At 38.4% G+C, this 16483-nt stretch overlaps 1 protein-coding gene across 1 annotated transcript; it reads right to left on the minus strand.

The window, feature by feature from the left end:
- Window positions 1-3493: 3493 nt before the first annotated feature.
- LOC128060358 (olfactory receptor 10A5-like) lies at window positions 3494-4447 on the minus strand. The gene has a single exon (XM_052652759.1). The coding sequence runs from the start codon at window positions 4445-4447 to the stop codon at window positions 3494-3496; it is 954 nt and encodes a 317-aa protein (XP_052508719.1).
- Between the last annotated feature and the right edge of the window lie 12036 nt (window positions 4448-16483).

The raw sequence follows: 16483 nt of genomic DNA on the forward strand, positions 1-16483 counted from the left end.
GTTTTATCTCATTCCTCCACCATTAATTCTTAGCCTTATGATCTAGAGAAAGATACTAAAATTACTCAATGTCCCAATACCTGTTGTGAAGAGGAAATAAGTTTAAGTATGGAAAACTTGATAAACCTAGGTGAATGTCATGTTAGGCAGGTTTCATCAAGATACTACCTGATCTGAGACTTGAAAGTTTCCATTAGGGTGAGGAAGGAGCATTCCAGTTGACTATATGATGAGCCAACATCATTATCATTCCACAATACTATTTCTGCAATCATTGATTCAGAATCTTTATAGTAATTCTTTTGCTTTGAGTATTTTTCCTTTTTATTTTTACTTGGTTAACTCCTGCACGATTTTCTCATATCACTCTAAATATTACTTCCTCAGTGAAGTCTTCTCTGAATCATGCTTATAAATTATGACTCTCTCCTTTTATTCTTTTTCCAGAGCAATATTCTTTTCCTTCATAGTAATGATTTCAATTTGTAATTATAATTATTTGTGCAGTTCTTTCTTTAATACTTTTCCTCTCCACTGGACTGTAATGTTCTTGAGGCAAGGACTCTGTTTTGCTCATCCTTATAAATTCAGTCCTTATTAGTGAGCGTAAAGCAGGAATGGGACGTGCCCAGAAGCAATGAGAACACTGGGGAGACTCATGATAATAATTTAGAAACGAGGGCCTGGCTAGGGTCATATAACAGTGTGTAATGGCACTGGCAATGAAAATGTGAATTGAGTCAATCTTTGAGCAAGAAGACTTTTGCCAAGGAAGAATGAGCAGGATTAGGAGACTGGCTGAACTCTTCTGTGATAGCCGTTATTGAAGTGCAGAATTACAACATGGTACTGCACTCTGCATGGCACTTTTTTATTCTGTAGCTGTTTGTGTGTTTGTATGTCTCACAACCAGGAGCTCTGGGAGGGCAGCACCTGGTTTACTGTTACACCAAGATTCAGTCTGTGAATATCCACTGATTAAATGAAAGAAAATGTCAGCAAATGATGAGGTCAAAAAGAGGGATAATTAAAAAGAAAAAGTTTTTTAAGATTTGGAAATTGTCTGGGAGGATGGTGCTAGATATATGCTTTGACACCCAAGCAGAGATATCTTGGATTTAGCTGGAAACCTGGAATTCACATTTCAGAGCTAGGGAAACTATTTAGGATTTATACATTTAATCATTGATATAATAACCAAGTACCCATTGTATTCCAGGCATTGGACTAGGCCTCAGTAATACAAGCATGAATGATGAACTGTCCTTACCATGTCCTCTATGCCTATGAAAAATACAATTGTGATATCTTTAATGCTTAACAGTGCTAACTTATTAACTTAGTGCTAACTGAGCTTAACACATGCTTGATGCCACATGTGTTCAAAGGAGAGTGAACTTGGATTTGCTTGGAGGAATCTAAGAGAGATTGATAGAAAACACTGGAGTTTACTCCTAAATGATAAGTAGACACTAACTTGGTATGAGAAGTGTAGTATGGCGTCTTTTAATATCATTTTGGACTAGTTTATTCTTGTGTTGCTCAATTGTTTTATGTTCTTACTGATTTTCTTTCTACTTGTCCTACTCATTAATGAGAAATGAGTATAGAAATCTCCCACTGTATATGGATTTATCTATTTTTCATTTCACCTTTACCATTTTTTCCTTCATATTTTGAAGCACTTATCAGGTGATTACACATTTAGGCTGATTATAGTTACTTGATGTATTGTCATCTTTGCCATTAAAAGATATGCCTATTTATCACTGGAAATACTAATGAACACAATGCTTGAATCACAGGAATGGATCAATAATTAAAGGAAAAATAAACAAAATTTCAGGGACTTAGACCCACTATTCTACTATTGGAATTTTATCTCAATATGGTAGCTGAAGAAGACTTTTAAAAAAAAACTTAAAATATTAAAATGTTCACTACATTACTGTTTATACTGGAATACAAGAAACAGTGAATTATGGAGAATATAAAGCATATAAAGCAATGGCACTTACAGATGGTGACATGTTTTATAGCCCTCAAATATTATTCTTACAAATAATTGTCACAGTGTGAAAATAAATGTTTATGATTGGTATCAGGAGCTTTATATTCATTACCCAGTTTAATCCTTATACCAACTCTATGTGGAAGTTAACCACAATTACCTGTTTTTAGATAAGAAAACTGCTTTATCTATCCTAATAATTTGTTGTTTGCCTAATCTGTTAATCTCAGTTATGACATTAAGTGATAAAAATAATTATAAAATGTACATGCAGTATGTCTATAATTGTCAGAGATTATTAGAAGTAAGTTTATAAAGGTATTCAGATGAGGTAATTGCCAAGAACCAAAACCTATATATGAATCTGCAATATGAATGGGCTGTCATAAATACATTATTATTATCTAGTCTTAAAAAACCTATAGGATAGGTATGATTATTATTTGCATAATTTTACAGATGAGGAAAAAGGTATGAAGAGTTCTTGACTTTGCTCTATTCACCCAAAAAATAAATGGCAGAGTGGAATATGAACACAGGCAAGGCCCTTTTATGTTGTATAATATTTCATTATTTCAGGAGTTCATAGTTTTCTTTCATAATTTCAAATGTTGATGAAATGATAAACTTCTGAATGCAGTAATTGTGTTTTACGGTCTTTTGTACTTTCACAGCAACATACACAAAAGTTGAAAATTAAAAGGCACTAAAGTAAGCAAAGCATAAGAGTTGTTAATAAGACATATAGGAACAGCTAGGATCCACTGCAAGCCTTGAAAGCAGCACCATGCCTGGAATTAAGTTTGTGAAAATTTGGAATTACTTCAACAAAGCTTAAAAACCTCAGTATGGAACAAGAGTGAAAAGTGGAAACTGGCCATTCTATCTCAGAAAAATAGCCTGAAAGGAGGTGATTAAAGATATTGGAGTTATGAAAGGATAGTTGTGGGGATTAGTGATCCACTTTTCTCTACCATGCTAAATACAAACAAATTTAAAGCCAAAACTGCCTCAGGTATGTGAAATGAAATGAATAAATGGGACAAATAATGCATGGGGGATTCATGCCTTTATTTCTACTGATGGAGTCAGTCTTGCAGAACATAAAGTAAAGTATCAAGAAGACTCTTACGTCCCCAAGTTCACATTAGAAGAAATTTCACACTGTCCCCAGTGTATGTCACATTGGTGCACATTAGCAAAGCAAATACTTAGAATATATTGGTCGTAGAAGTTTCAAAATAGCATTTGTACCAGTAAGATAAGGAATGTTAATTCCATATTGGGCAAACAGAGGAAAATGGCACATAATAATGATAGGTATAATATATCTCTGTGCTCCTTCCCTCCACTGGTCTTTTCAACAGCCATTTCAGCAGCTGGGTTTTGTTCCAGAAAAGACGAAAACAGAGGCAGAGAGGAATCCCAAACATGGAATTGATTGTTCCTCATTTAATAAACTTTAGTTCCACCTCAAAATGTCTACAGAAAGCAGTTTCTGACACCCATAGCCTTGTGGAAGGTCCGGCCAAGGGCATTCTTCACCTCATTATTTCTCAGGCTGTAGATAATGGGGTTCAACATGGGAGTTAAAATAGTGTAGGACAGTGATAGCACTTTTTTGCTCTCAGGAGAATTATTGGACTTTGGACGGAAGTAGGTGAGGCTTAAAGATACATAGAAGAGGGAGACAACAAGGAGGTGGGATGAGCAGGTAGAGAAGGCTTTATGCTTCCCCTTAGCTGATGGAATCTTCAGGATGGCAGCAGCAATGCGCGTGTAGGAACATAGGATCAGCAAGCAGGGTATCATGACAACCAGAATGGTTCCAATGATGGCATAGATCTCAAACCGTGCTGTGTCTGCACAGACCAGCCTCAGCACAGGAGGGCTGTCACAGAAGAAGTGGTTCACCTTGTTGATGCCACAGAATGGAAAGCTGAAGAGCCACGTGGTCTGCACAGTAGCCATGGGAATGCCTGGAAACCAGGAGACAGCTGCCAGTTTGGCACGTGTCCTTGGGTTCATGATGACTGGGTAGTGCAAGGGACTGCAGATGGCTACATAGCGGTCATAGGCCATGGTGGCCAGGAGGAAGCATTCAGAAACCCCAAAGAAAAAGAAGAAATACATCTGAGTGGCACAGCCAAGAAAGGAGATGGCTGTGTCCTGGGCAATCAGGGTCCCCAGCATCTTGGGCACAATGACTAGGTTGAAGCCAATCTCTAAGAAGGACAAGTTCCTGAGGAAGAAGTACATGGGGCTGTGCAGCATGGGGTCAGCCAAGGTCACCAGAATGATGAGGCTGTTTCCCAGCAGAGTGACCAGGTAGATGAATAGAAATGTCAGGAAGAGTAATGACTGTATTTCAGTAGGAAAGGAAGAGAAACTCATGAGGATAAACTCACTTACTCTTGTCCAATTTCCTTCAGCCATTGATGAATGAATGAAGGTGTGGTCATGGAGAGAGACTCTTGATTGGAAGAGTCAGATTCTGGATTTGTTTTCAGACTCTTTCTTAGTGTCAGGAAAAAAGCACAATCAGGATCTCAGTTGTAACAGAAAGTGCCTTGGGTTATCTAAGAATCAATATGAAGAAGAAAGAATGGAGTCTGAGTTCTGAAATGGGCAATGTCTCATCCTTCCCCACTCTTACTCTTTATGATCCATTTTCTATTTTGTTACCATATTTACTAAAACAACTTGGATCATATCTATATACATTCATTTTCTGCTGCACATTTAATACCTTAGTAGTGGGGTTAAGTGAGACAGGTCCTGAGGCAATGGAGTGGAGTCAGGTGGAAAAACAGTAGAAATTTTCCATTTGTACCTATAATATATCCCCCCTTCTTTAAAGATTCATGGTGTTTATATTCTCCATCTACTGCCAAAGTAGGATTTACCTTTATGTACACATTTAAGGACTGCAAACATGAAGAGTATTCGGGAGGGTATAGAGTAGAAAAAGTCACTTGCTTTATCATGTTTTGTTTTGACATGACTCAAAGTAGTAGAAAATGTGGCAGTGAGATGCAAAGGAAGGCTATCTACAGACTGTAATAGTTTTAATGCACTTTCTCTCCTCCTTCAATATAAGAACTGTAGAGTACTTCTAGTCATGTACTGCTTATTCCTTCTTGTCTAATTAGATTATGAGGTAACAACTTTAGGATATTTCTCCTTATTCCAGCAAAGCTATAATTGACAATCGATTGTCAGAATTCAGAATATCCACTGGCTTTCAACATTAAGATATGAGAGGAGTATTGTAGTACACCTAAGTAGATAAACAGTATGTCCCAGTGGAGTCCAACTACGTCTCTTTCAAGAGTGGACAAATTGGAAAAAAGAAGCAGATACTCAGAAAAATTCTGTGAAAAATATGAGGAAGATTAGAGGGAATTTTCAAAAGATAATAAATAATTAACCTGGACTATATTAAATAAGAGAATCTTAAATCATATGAGAAAATTCAATATCTATTCCACTTCTATTGAAGTATTGGTGATGTGAAGCTTTCTTCCTCCATGAAGCTTAGCATCTAAAGGAGGATATATTTAAATAATCAATTATATTAAAATCACAGTGAAGGTCTTGACACAGCAAATATACAGTATCTTGGTGGGGGTAATGTATAAGGAAAAGAGATACTAGTAAAGTCTTTGATGGCTTTCTAAGAAATAAGGATGAAAATGAAGTTGGCTGAAGATGTGCAGAACACCAAGGGTGCACTGTATTGTGACAATATTATAAAAATAAAGAATTAGGAAAAAGTAAAAATCACTGAGCTAACTTTTTAAACTGAAAGCATTCCTTAATACACAGAGACACAGGTTTGTATTATATACCAATATAATAATGTGTGAAATATACCAATATGCCTTGGTCTTTGTCATTTATTTTGAAGAAAAATCTTAGAATAGGGAAACTATCTTTTAAGCAGTCAGGCAGGTAATAAATAAAAACAAAAAGGCAAGACCACATATCACAGTCAAAAGACTTTTCAGGTTCCTGTCTGTCCCTCTAGAACTTCCAGAAAAACAGGCTTCTTCTAATCATTCACTGACTGTCCTAGGAAGAGGAACCCACTCTTCTAGCCTTTCTATACCCACAGAATTGACCTAAGGAAATAGTGTACTTGATGTGATCTATCTTGTTCCACTGAAGCAAGTCTTCCCTGAGTTAATTAGAGGACAGTCAAGACTTCAGGAGATATATCTGTCAAAGCTACAGTGACTGGAAGTTTTCTGACCCAGAAAGATTTACAGGACAGAATTGGATAAAAGAACCAAACTCTGGGTAATCTCAATCTGCTTGTTGTCTTAGATGTCACTTATGACAAAGAAGGGGGAAACTGTGGCTCAGGAAGGGGGGAAACTGATAAGACTGTCCCAGTGTGGACAGAGGAATGGAATTAGGTGTTCCACCAAACCTTGCCTAGCTGAGCACCTGAACCTTGAGAGGGGCCTGGGTTGATCTGGCCCTTGATGAGATCCTTACCTGTGCCCAGTAGGGAGGTCTTCCTTGTTCAGCTCTACCTGATACCTATGCTTCATGCAGGCCCCTGAGTGTTTGACAAACTCTGGCTCTGCTGTCAGAAGAACCAGAAAATGTACCAGGGAGTCATACTCCCTTTCCTGGATGAATCGTTAACGACTGGACCTGAAACCAGGTCACTGCAGCCTGTGTCTGGTGTGAGTGAGCAGACTAGATGGATTGGCCCTGCACTCAGTCGTGACAGATCTGTTCCCAGCTGGGCCTCTTTGGTCCTCAGGGCCACATGAAGGGCTGGCACCTGTATTTTCCCCCAGGTGTTTCTGGGCTCAACTTTGCTCCTCTTCCTGCCCTTCCTCAAGGGTACCTGACCTTTCTTGATTCCACTACTCTTTGAGTCCCTAAGGAATGTCAGATGCCAATAGGATGAAGTTCAAGAAAGGAAAACCATACTCGAGGAGTGTGATACTGTGTAGAGAAAAGCACAAATGTTTTGGATTCTGAGTGACCTAAGTTTAATCCCAGCACTGGAACTCTCTGGTTGCTGACGCCTTGCAATTTTATTAAACTCTCTGAGTTTCCATTTCCATATTGCTTAGACAAATATGCTTATTTTACAGGATTGGTATGAACAGGATGGGATATATTAACAAGGATGTTAATATATTCTATTATAGCATATATGGGCTTCCTTGGTGGCTCAGATGGTAAAGAATCTGCCTGCAATGCAGGGGACCTGGGTTCGACCCATGGCTTGGGAAGATCCCACAGAGAAGGGAATGGCTACCCACTCCAATATCCTTGCTTGGAGAATTCCAATGACTGAGGATCCTGGCGAGTTGCAGTCCGTGGGTTCACAACGAGTCAGACACAACTGAGACTAACATACACACACAGCATATATATTACTGTATCTTGAATCTCATAATAACCTTCCTGGTAATCAGTTATGTTCATTAACAAATATTGAGTAATTACTATATGCCAGGCATTGTTTATAGACCCTCAAAGAGAGAATAAGCAAAACAAAGTCCCTGTGCTCTTAAAGCTTACATATGATTCAGGGAAGCTAGGGACTGAACAAATAAACAATCAAGCATTTAACACTAAGTAGTTGCTATGCAACTTCCCTGGTGGCTCAGAGGTTAAAGCATCTGCCTCCATCGCGGGAGACCTGGGTTCTATCCCTGGGTCAGGAAGATCCCCTGGAGAAGGAAATGGAAACCCACTCCAGTACTCTTGCCTGGAGAATCCCATGGACGGAGGAGCCTGGTAGGCTACAGTCCATGGGGTCATTAGTTCCTGGCTTTGGCTCAGAAGCCTCTTAATATCTATTTTTTGTAGATTAATCAGGCAATAAAACCTCACTGGAAAAGACAGTAGGTCCTATGCAACTTTTAAAATTTGGCCATGGAGATCTGTAACCTATAATATTCATCCACCCTGGCTATGTTTGTGTTGAACACTGGGGCTTGCCAAAAGAGCTTAAGAGTGCTTGGAATGAATGAATCTGGACTCCTAGCAAAGCAATTGAACAATAATATTGGACAAAAAAAAAAGAAAAAGAAAGGAAATGGAGGCCAGATAGAGCCTTTAGAAGCAAATCTGGAAAGAGGAAAAGGGGGCAGAGGAAAGTTAAATTATCTTTGAGGCCAAGCTGTGAGTCAAGGGACCTGAAGTAGTATTCCTGCAGGAAGAAGGTAGACTGCAGTGATTTCTTTCAACAATTGTCACACTGTTGCCTTCTGTTACTATCATAGAGAAGATGACCTGTATAATGAAATTGGTATTGCTCTGCATTCTTTTTAAACTGCATTTATATAATTATTGTGGCTTCCAAGGAGGCTCAGTGGTAAAGAATCCACCTGTCAAGCAGGGGACAAAGGTTTGACCTCTGATCCGGGAAGGTCCCATGGAAAAGGAAATGGCAATCCACTTCAGTATTCTTCCCTGGGAAATTCCACGAAGAGAGGAGCCTGGAGGGCTACAGTCCGTGGGGTCGCAAAGAATTAGACCCTACTTAGCGACTAAACAACATACACAAAATCCAGGATGGAAGAAAAAGAAAACTGCTGAAAAGACTCAAACAGGCTTCCTCTCTTATAGGATCTTTTTATTTTTTTGCTAATAGTAGGCTGGTCATTGTTATCAGCCCTTACCCAGAGGTTGATCAAGTGAATTGAGGCTACTGGCTTTCGAAAAGCCTAGAGAGCAGTACTGGAGCAGGAAATGGCAACCCATTCCAGTATTCTTGCCTAGAGAATCCTGTGGACAGAGGAGCCTGGTGGGCAGCTGTCCATAGGGTTGCACAGAGTTGGACATGACTGAAGCAGTTTAGCAGCAGCAGTAGCAGAGAGCAGTACAAGATAGAGCTAGTCACTTAGGCTGTAAGAGTCACAGAATTTTAAACACAGGAAAAGTTAAACTGTTTCTTATTATAGCACAATTTTTAATAGTAAAGCAATATAAAAATTATCTTAATTCTATCAATAGGCAATTGATTAAAAATTTTACATTTCCATTGAATACTGTTAATGCAAGTTCGTGTGCCTGATGGAAAATGAGGCCAAATAAATGGAAATGTTGGAATTTGGGGCACAGAAAGTTTTATTGCAAGGCCATACAAGGAAATGGGAGGTTTATGCCCTAAAAAGCCCTGAACTCCCTGAAAGGTTTTGGCAAAGTACTTTTAAAAGCCAGGTAAGGGAGGGGTGTCACAGTGTCTTTGATCAAATTGTGCACAATTCTCTGAATGGCTGATGGTAAGGTAAGAAGGTAGTGTCACAGGGGCTAGCATTATTGGTCCTTAGGCTCCAGGAGGAGTCAAGTAGTTAACATCTTCCATTTGTCGAAGAGAGGGAAGTTTTTTCACATCTGCAAAACAACTCAGGAAATGTTGATCAAATTCTATTATCTAGGTACTTCATGGAGGAGCTAAAGCAGGAGATATGGGGGAAGGCCTGTCCCTGGGAAAGCCCAGTGGGGTCCTGTCTCCCTTACAATACTATGTAACTGTGAATATATTAATGTGGAATAAACTCCAAGATAAAAATTTTTTTAAAAAAAAGCAAGATGAAAGAAACTATACACAGTATACAAATTAAATATGTTTTATAGAGCTAAATATTATACACATACATATAAAGTGTGTAAACAGTAAATTTTTTGAAAGATATACAAAGAACTAATAATAGTCATTGCCTTTGGGCCAGGAAAGTGGGGAAGAACAGAGATCAACCCTGAGAGGGAGATATTTTGATAGTATATTCTTTTGTTCTTAATTAATTTTATCATGCAAATTTATTAAATTTTTAATAAAAATAAGATACTAGAAACAAAATAATATTTTCCTTCTGGTTCCTCCCCTATTAATTTATAACCTTATAACCTAGAGAAAGATCTTAAAATTACTCCATGTCCTAATACCTGTTGTGAAAAGGAAAAGGGATTAAGTATAGAAAATATGCCACGTAATATAAAGCAGGTTTGATCAAGACACTATTTAAGTTGAGCCTTGAAGGTTTCCATCAGGGAAAGGGGCTTTCCAGTTCAGTGTATAATGACAGCATCACTTTGATTACTTTTACCATCGCTGTTTCTGCAACTACATTTAGTATTTGTCAGATTGACTTCTTTATTTTCCACTAATTCATTAAACTTTCCTTCATTAGGATCTTTGCATAGGTTAATTCATTTGTTTCTAATGTTTTTCCTACTAATTTTCACCTGGTTAATTCCTACTCAATTTTCTGAAATGACTTTCTGATTTTTGGTCATTACTTTCTAAGAAAAAAGTTTCCTGCCTCCCTTATGTTAAAAGTCTCACTTAACCTTCTTCAGAGAATTTTATGATTTTACTTAATAGCTATGGTAGCTTTGGATAATTGTATATTTATTTATAAATTTTGTAAATCAGTTCTTAGCCATGAGTGTAAAGGATGATTGGAAAGAAAGAATGAAGCCATGAGCACAGTGAGGAGGCCTATACAGTAATATTTCAGCAACAAAGGTCTGGCTAGGCAGGTCAGGAAGCAACAGTTAGAACTGGACATGGAACAACAGACTGGTTCCAAATAGGAAAAGGAGTGCATCAAGGCTGTATATTGTCACTCTGCTTATTTAACTTATATGCAAAGTACATCATGAGAAATGCTGGGCTGGTAGAAGCACAAGCTGGAATCAAGATTGCTGGGAGAAATATCAATAACCTCAGATATGCAGATGACACCACCCTTATGACAGAAAATGATGAGGAACTCAAAAGTCTCTTGATGAAAATGAAAGAGGAGAGTGAAAAAGTTGGCTTAAAGCTTAACATTCAGAAAATGAAGATCATGACATCCGGTCCCATCACTTCATGGGAAATAGATGGGGAAAGAGTGGAAACAGTGTCAGACTTTATTTTTTTGGGCTCCAAAATCACTGCAGATGGTGATTGCAGCCATGAAATTAACAGACGCTTACTCCTTGGAAGAAAAATTATGACCAACCTAGATAGCATATTCAAATGCAGAGACATTACTTTGCCAACAAAGACCCGTTTAGTCAAGGCTATAGTTTTTCCATTGGTCATGTATGGATGTGAGAGTTGGACTATGAAGAAAGCTGAGTGCTGAAGAATTGATGCTTTTGAACTATGGTGCTGGAGAAGACTCTTGAGAGTCCCTTGGACTGCAAGGAGATCCAACCAGTCCATCCTAAAGGAGACAAGTCCTGGCTGTTCATTGGAAGGACTGATGCTGAGGCTGAAACTCCAACACTTTGGCCACCTCATGTGGAGTTGACTCATTGGAAAAGACTCTGATGCTGGGAGGGATTGGGGGCAGGAGGAGAAGGGGACAACAGAGGATGAGATGGCTGGATGGCATCACCGACTTGATGAACGTGAGTCTGAGTGAACTCCGGGAGTTGGTGATGGACAGGGAGGCCTGGCATGCTGCGATTCATGGGGTCACAAAGAGTCGGACACGACTGAACTACTGAACTGAACTGAGAGACTGGTTGAGTAGTTCCACTGTAGCACTTACCAACGTGTAGAATTATTGCACAGTGAAGCACTATGCATAGGAACTCTTACAGGGCAGTATCTTGTTCATTTTTTGTTGTACCTTCCAGACTCGGTGTGTAAATATTCACTGATTAAGTGAAAGGATATGGCAACAAAAAGGGGAATCAAAAAGAGGAATAAATAGCCAGCTTTGGCAATGGGAATGTGAACTAACAGAGATGAATAAAAAGTGTCTCTAAGGAAGAATTTTCAGGAGTTGAAGACTTGTTGTATACTCCATAATAGCAGTCATCAAGTTGTGGCATTATATTAATAGCAGAGTAAAGTACATTGAATGATGTTTTAATTTTATTTCTGTGATCCATTTACTGGATAAGCACCAACTGAACAGCAGTGCATTTGTTCATCATTGTACTCTAAGAATTTGGTACACGTGTTTCCTGATGGACTGTAAACATAAATCAATGAAAAATTAAATTAAAAAGAAGGGTAAATAATAAGAAATAATTGTCTAGATATAATGACTGGAAAATGAGTTCGTGTTTTATTCTAAGTAACCATGAGTTCAGAATTTCATCATGTAGGCATATCACACAGGGGTTGGAGTTGTCTTGTGAAGTGTGCATAACCCTTAGCTAACCAGTTCAGCATGTCTTTAACAAGCTCTGATCTTTGCTCCATGTTCTGTATGGTTTGGACATTTATGTTGAGTAGGGTGGTTGGGTGCTCAAGTGCATCTCTTTCTCTTTACATGGATCATAGTTGCATCATTCATGTTTGATTGTTGGTATTCATATGTATCATTATGGGTTTCATTATGGGTAATGTAAGTTGTTTTAAACAACTTGCTGTACATTGGAGTACAGCAGATGGTTTTCACTTTTGGGTGAGCTGTTTTTATCAGTGTATGCAAATAAACCCTCACAAGCTATTAAAACTGCTTACCAGTAAAGGCATTTTCATGTTCACATTTTTTACTGGGCAGTTTGGATAACAATTCTGGTGTGTTTGGGTGGTTAAAACTGGAGGGGACCTTTTGAGGAAAGCATATTTAAAGAACATTTTGGGGAGGAAATTAGTGGAAACTTCTCTGCTGTGTTTATTGGTACTAATATCAGGGAGAAGGAAGCATCTTCATAAAATTTATTTCACAAATTATAGTTTGAGAGCATTGTGCTAGATAGATACTTTGCTATATAAGCCAAAATGTCCTGGAGACACCTGGAAAGCATGAAAAACATTTGGCTGAGAGGTCACTCAACATTTATGAGTATTCCTGAGTGTCAGGCAAAGAAATATAAACGTGAGAGATTGTCCTTATACTCATCTATTAGATTTGCATGTAAAATACAATTAACAATATTTTCTTAAATGCTTTAGCGGCAATATATGCCCAAGATATGCGTGACAAAGGCTAGTGAACTTAGCTTTGTCTATGGGAATCAGAGAGGGTTTCTAGAAGGAAAACGTTAGCATTGTATTCCAGAGAATACAGCTAGAGCTGAATCTTGAAAGATAAGTTGAAATTAACTTAGTATAGGGAGGAAGCTATGAGATGGAGGAATTTTAGACAGAAAAAATTGTGTAAAGATACAAGGCTTAATCATAAATTCTTCCATTTATTGAATACTTATTCAGTGAGAGTTATATTTTTCACTCAGAAAATAAAAGTAATTTTATAAGAGCTTTTAATTCTCCCTGAGAAATCATTCATCACCAAATAGATCAGATCATTTCCATTTAAGTTGATTTCAATATTGTTTTTTTTGTTATGTTTTATTATCTTTGCTCATTATCCCTCTCCTAGGAACTATTTTAATCTCTGTGTTAAACATTATTTTTAAAAATTTACTTATTTTATATAACTCTTTTCAAGTTATACCTTTATATTTTAGAGAAGTAATATGCAAATTTTTTAAACTTCTTGATATTTTGGATTCATACTGAGATTGAAACTTTTAGTCTGATACTTAAATAGTTGTGACAATGGAATAAGTTACTTGCTTTTTTTGAAACAAGTATCCTATTTTAAAAATTGTGATGAAACCAGAGAGGAATAACTGATACTGTATTTTAAAATGTGTAACTCATATTTGCCTATCAATAAATGTTAGCTATTTAATTCACCCTGCTTCTTGGGAGGAGATAGCATTTATTAGATTTCTCATGTTACAATTATAGCAAACATCCTTGAGAATTCTATACAACCCATCCTCCACTTTGAATTGAAAGAGATACTATAGAAAGATCAAACAGTTCCCAGAATGGGAGTAATTGGCTCATGTAATTTAAATTCTATTGTATATCAAAATACATTAAATCTGGTTATGCATATGTTATATTATTACATTGCATCCCATTTACAGATTATTAAGTATAAGGATAGATATTTAAAGCTGTTCAGTAGCAGGCACAGGATTTGAATACAGGTTTTTTAGATTCTAAATTGTTGAAGAGAATGAAAAAAGACTATGCTTAGAAAAACTAGAAATGCATGATATACGGAGAAAGAAAATCGACCAGTGTGACAACCGTTGATATGCACTTGACTGTTGGAGTATGGAAAGATGGAGACTGGAAAGATAAGCTTGAGCTGGGTTACACATAGGCCTGCATGACATGCTAAGAACATACTTTCATTCTGCAGATGAGGGTGAATTGTAAGGATTTAGGACGTCGTTTTGATGGATCATTACATGCATATTTAGAAAGAACTCCGGAGACGGTGAGAAGGATGAATGAGAGTGGAGCCTATATAGAAGTCTTTATAGTATGACTGGCTTCCCAGGTGGCACTAGTGGTAAAGAACCCGCCTCCCAGTGCAGGAGACACAAGAGACGTGGGTTTGATCCTGGGTTAGGAAGATTCCCTGGAGGAGAGAATTCCACTATTCTTGCCTGAAAAATCCCGTGGACAGAGGAGCCTGGTGAGATACAGTCCATAGGGCTGCACAGAGTCGGACACGACTAAAGCAACTTAGCCCACACCCTTAGTATGACCAAAGGCTGGGAGACCAGTTAGGAGGCCAATTATTACTAGTAATAATTCTCATGGGAGATATAAGCCAATACTCAAGTTTCATTGCCACAAGAGTGATATATTGAAATCTTGACAATGGTGGAATCTCTAAGAAATAGTACACAAGAAAAATAGAAGAGGACCAACTACTGAACTCCCAGGACACGTACAGTTTAAACGAACTTGGTAAACAGTACAAAGAATCTCCACTTAGACATGTAGGGAGATAGCAAAGGAATCCATGATTGTGTAAGGCAAGATGATAAAAAGTTTCAAGAGCAAAATTCCTTTTACCCAAGCATCAAATAAAATCTGAGGAGCATTTGATTTCCATAAGAATCTCTCGAGACCAAGAGCTGGGACCAAGTCTGGGATTACTGGGTTCTGTTGGAACTCCTCCCACCCTCTGTCCAGACCTCAGTTTGCAGAATCATAGTCACTGAGAGCTCAAAGGGACCCTGGAGACCCATGAGTAAAAGCTTGGAATCTCTGCTAAAAGGAAGTTAATTCTCTCTCCCTATCCTCAGCTCTCTATAGGCTGAGCTCTGTTCTCACTGGCTTCTATCTTCAGTCTCTTCCACCCCTGGGGCTGCAGACTAACCAGCCAATTAGTGAGCAGTCACAGGCTGTGACCTCATTAAAAAGTTGTTAATGAGACATACTGCTGTTCAGGGAGCACAGCTGAGGGAGGCTCCCAGGGGCCTCCCTGGGGGCCTGAAGGGAGCACTTAGATGAAGAGAGAGGATCAGATGTGGGGAGAGGGTAATGAACTCAGGCTGCACAGTCACACCTAATGAAATCCTGCTGCAAGCAGGCCAACTCTGAAGCTCAAGCCCCTGATAGCCTGCAGGCTTACAGGACTGGGTGGGATCCAGAGGAGCAGTGATTTCCCTCTTATCAGTCAGGTCTGCTTAATGCTTCCTCTGCTGACCCATTTTGAGGGAGGGCTTCAAAATCTGAGATTAAGAAGTAATTTTGTGTTGCCCTGAGTTTATGGCTCATTGACAATTGTATCTGTCTCACAGGCTTTGTTTCTTTGCCACTTATTCTCCACAGCCAGGGCAGTCTTTCCAAACACATAGCTGATTGTTACTTCGTGCTCAAAATTTTTTAGGGAGATGGTTCACAGAGTGAGATTCACAGTCCCAGCAAAGAAAACTTGAATATTTGGTCCCTGTCTATCTCCCCACCCCAATCTTCTCTAGACTTCTCTCCCATCTTATCATTTTCATTGTTATTACCGCTGATATCACCATCATCATTGTCAGGATTATACCAGCATACTTAACATTTCCATAGCACTTTTTAGTCTTCAACAGTGTTTTATACGTATTAATTCATTTAAATCTCACAGCAACGTAAGGCAATAGGTGCCGTGATTATCTGCATTTTTTAGATCAAATTGCCAACATCCATTGGCTCATAGAAAAAGCAAGAAAATTACAGAAAAAGTTTACTTTTGCCTCATTGATTATGCTAAAGCCTTTGACTATGTGGATCACAAAAATCTGTGGGAAAATCTTAAGGAGATAGGAATACCAGACCACCTTACCTGCTTCCTGAGAAACCTGTATACAGGTCAAGAAGCAACAGTTAGAACCAGACATGGAACAACAGACTAGTTAAAAATTGGGGAAGGAGTACATCAAGTCTGTGTATTGTTACCCTGCTTATTTAACTTACACACAGAGTACCTCACGTGAAATGCCATGTTGGATGAGGCACAAGCTGGAATCATGAATGCTAGCAGAAATATCAACAACCTCAGATATGCAGATGACACACACCCTTATGGTGGAAAGTGAAGAGGAACTAAAGAGCCTCTTGAAGGTGAAAGAGGAAAGTGAAAAAGCTGGCTTAAAACTCAACATTCAAGAAACTAAGATCATGGCATCTGGTTCCATCACTTCATGGCAAATAGATGGGGAAACAATGGAAACAGTGAGAGA

This window comes from Budorcas taxicolor, chromosome 15, assembly GCF_023091745.1.
Source record: "Budorcas taxicolor isolate Tak-1 chromosome 15, Takin1.1, whole genome shotgun sequence".
In the NCBI taxonomy this organism is placed as follows: domain Eukaryota; kingdom Metazoa; phylum Chordata; class Mammalia; order Artiodactyla; family Bovidae; genus Budorcas; species Budorcas taxicolor.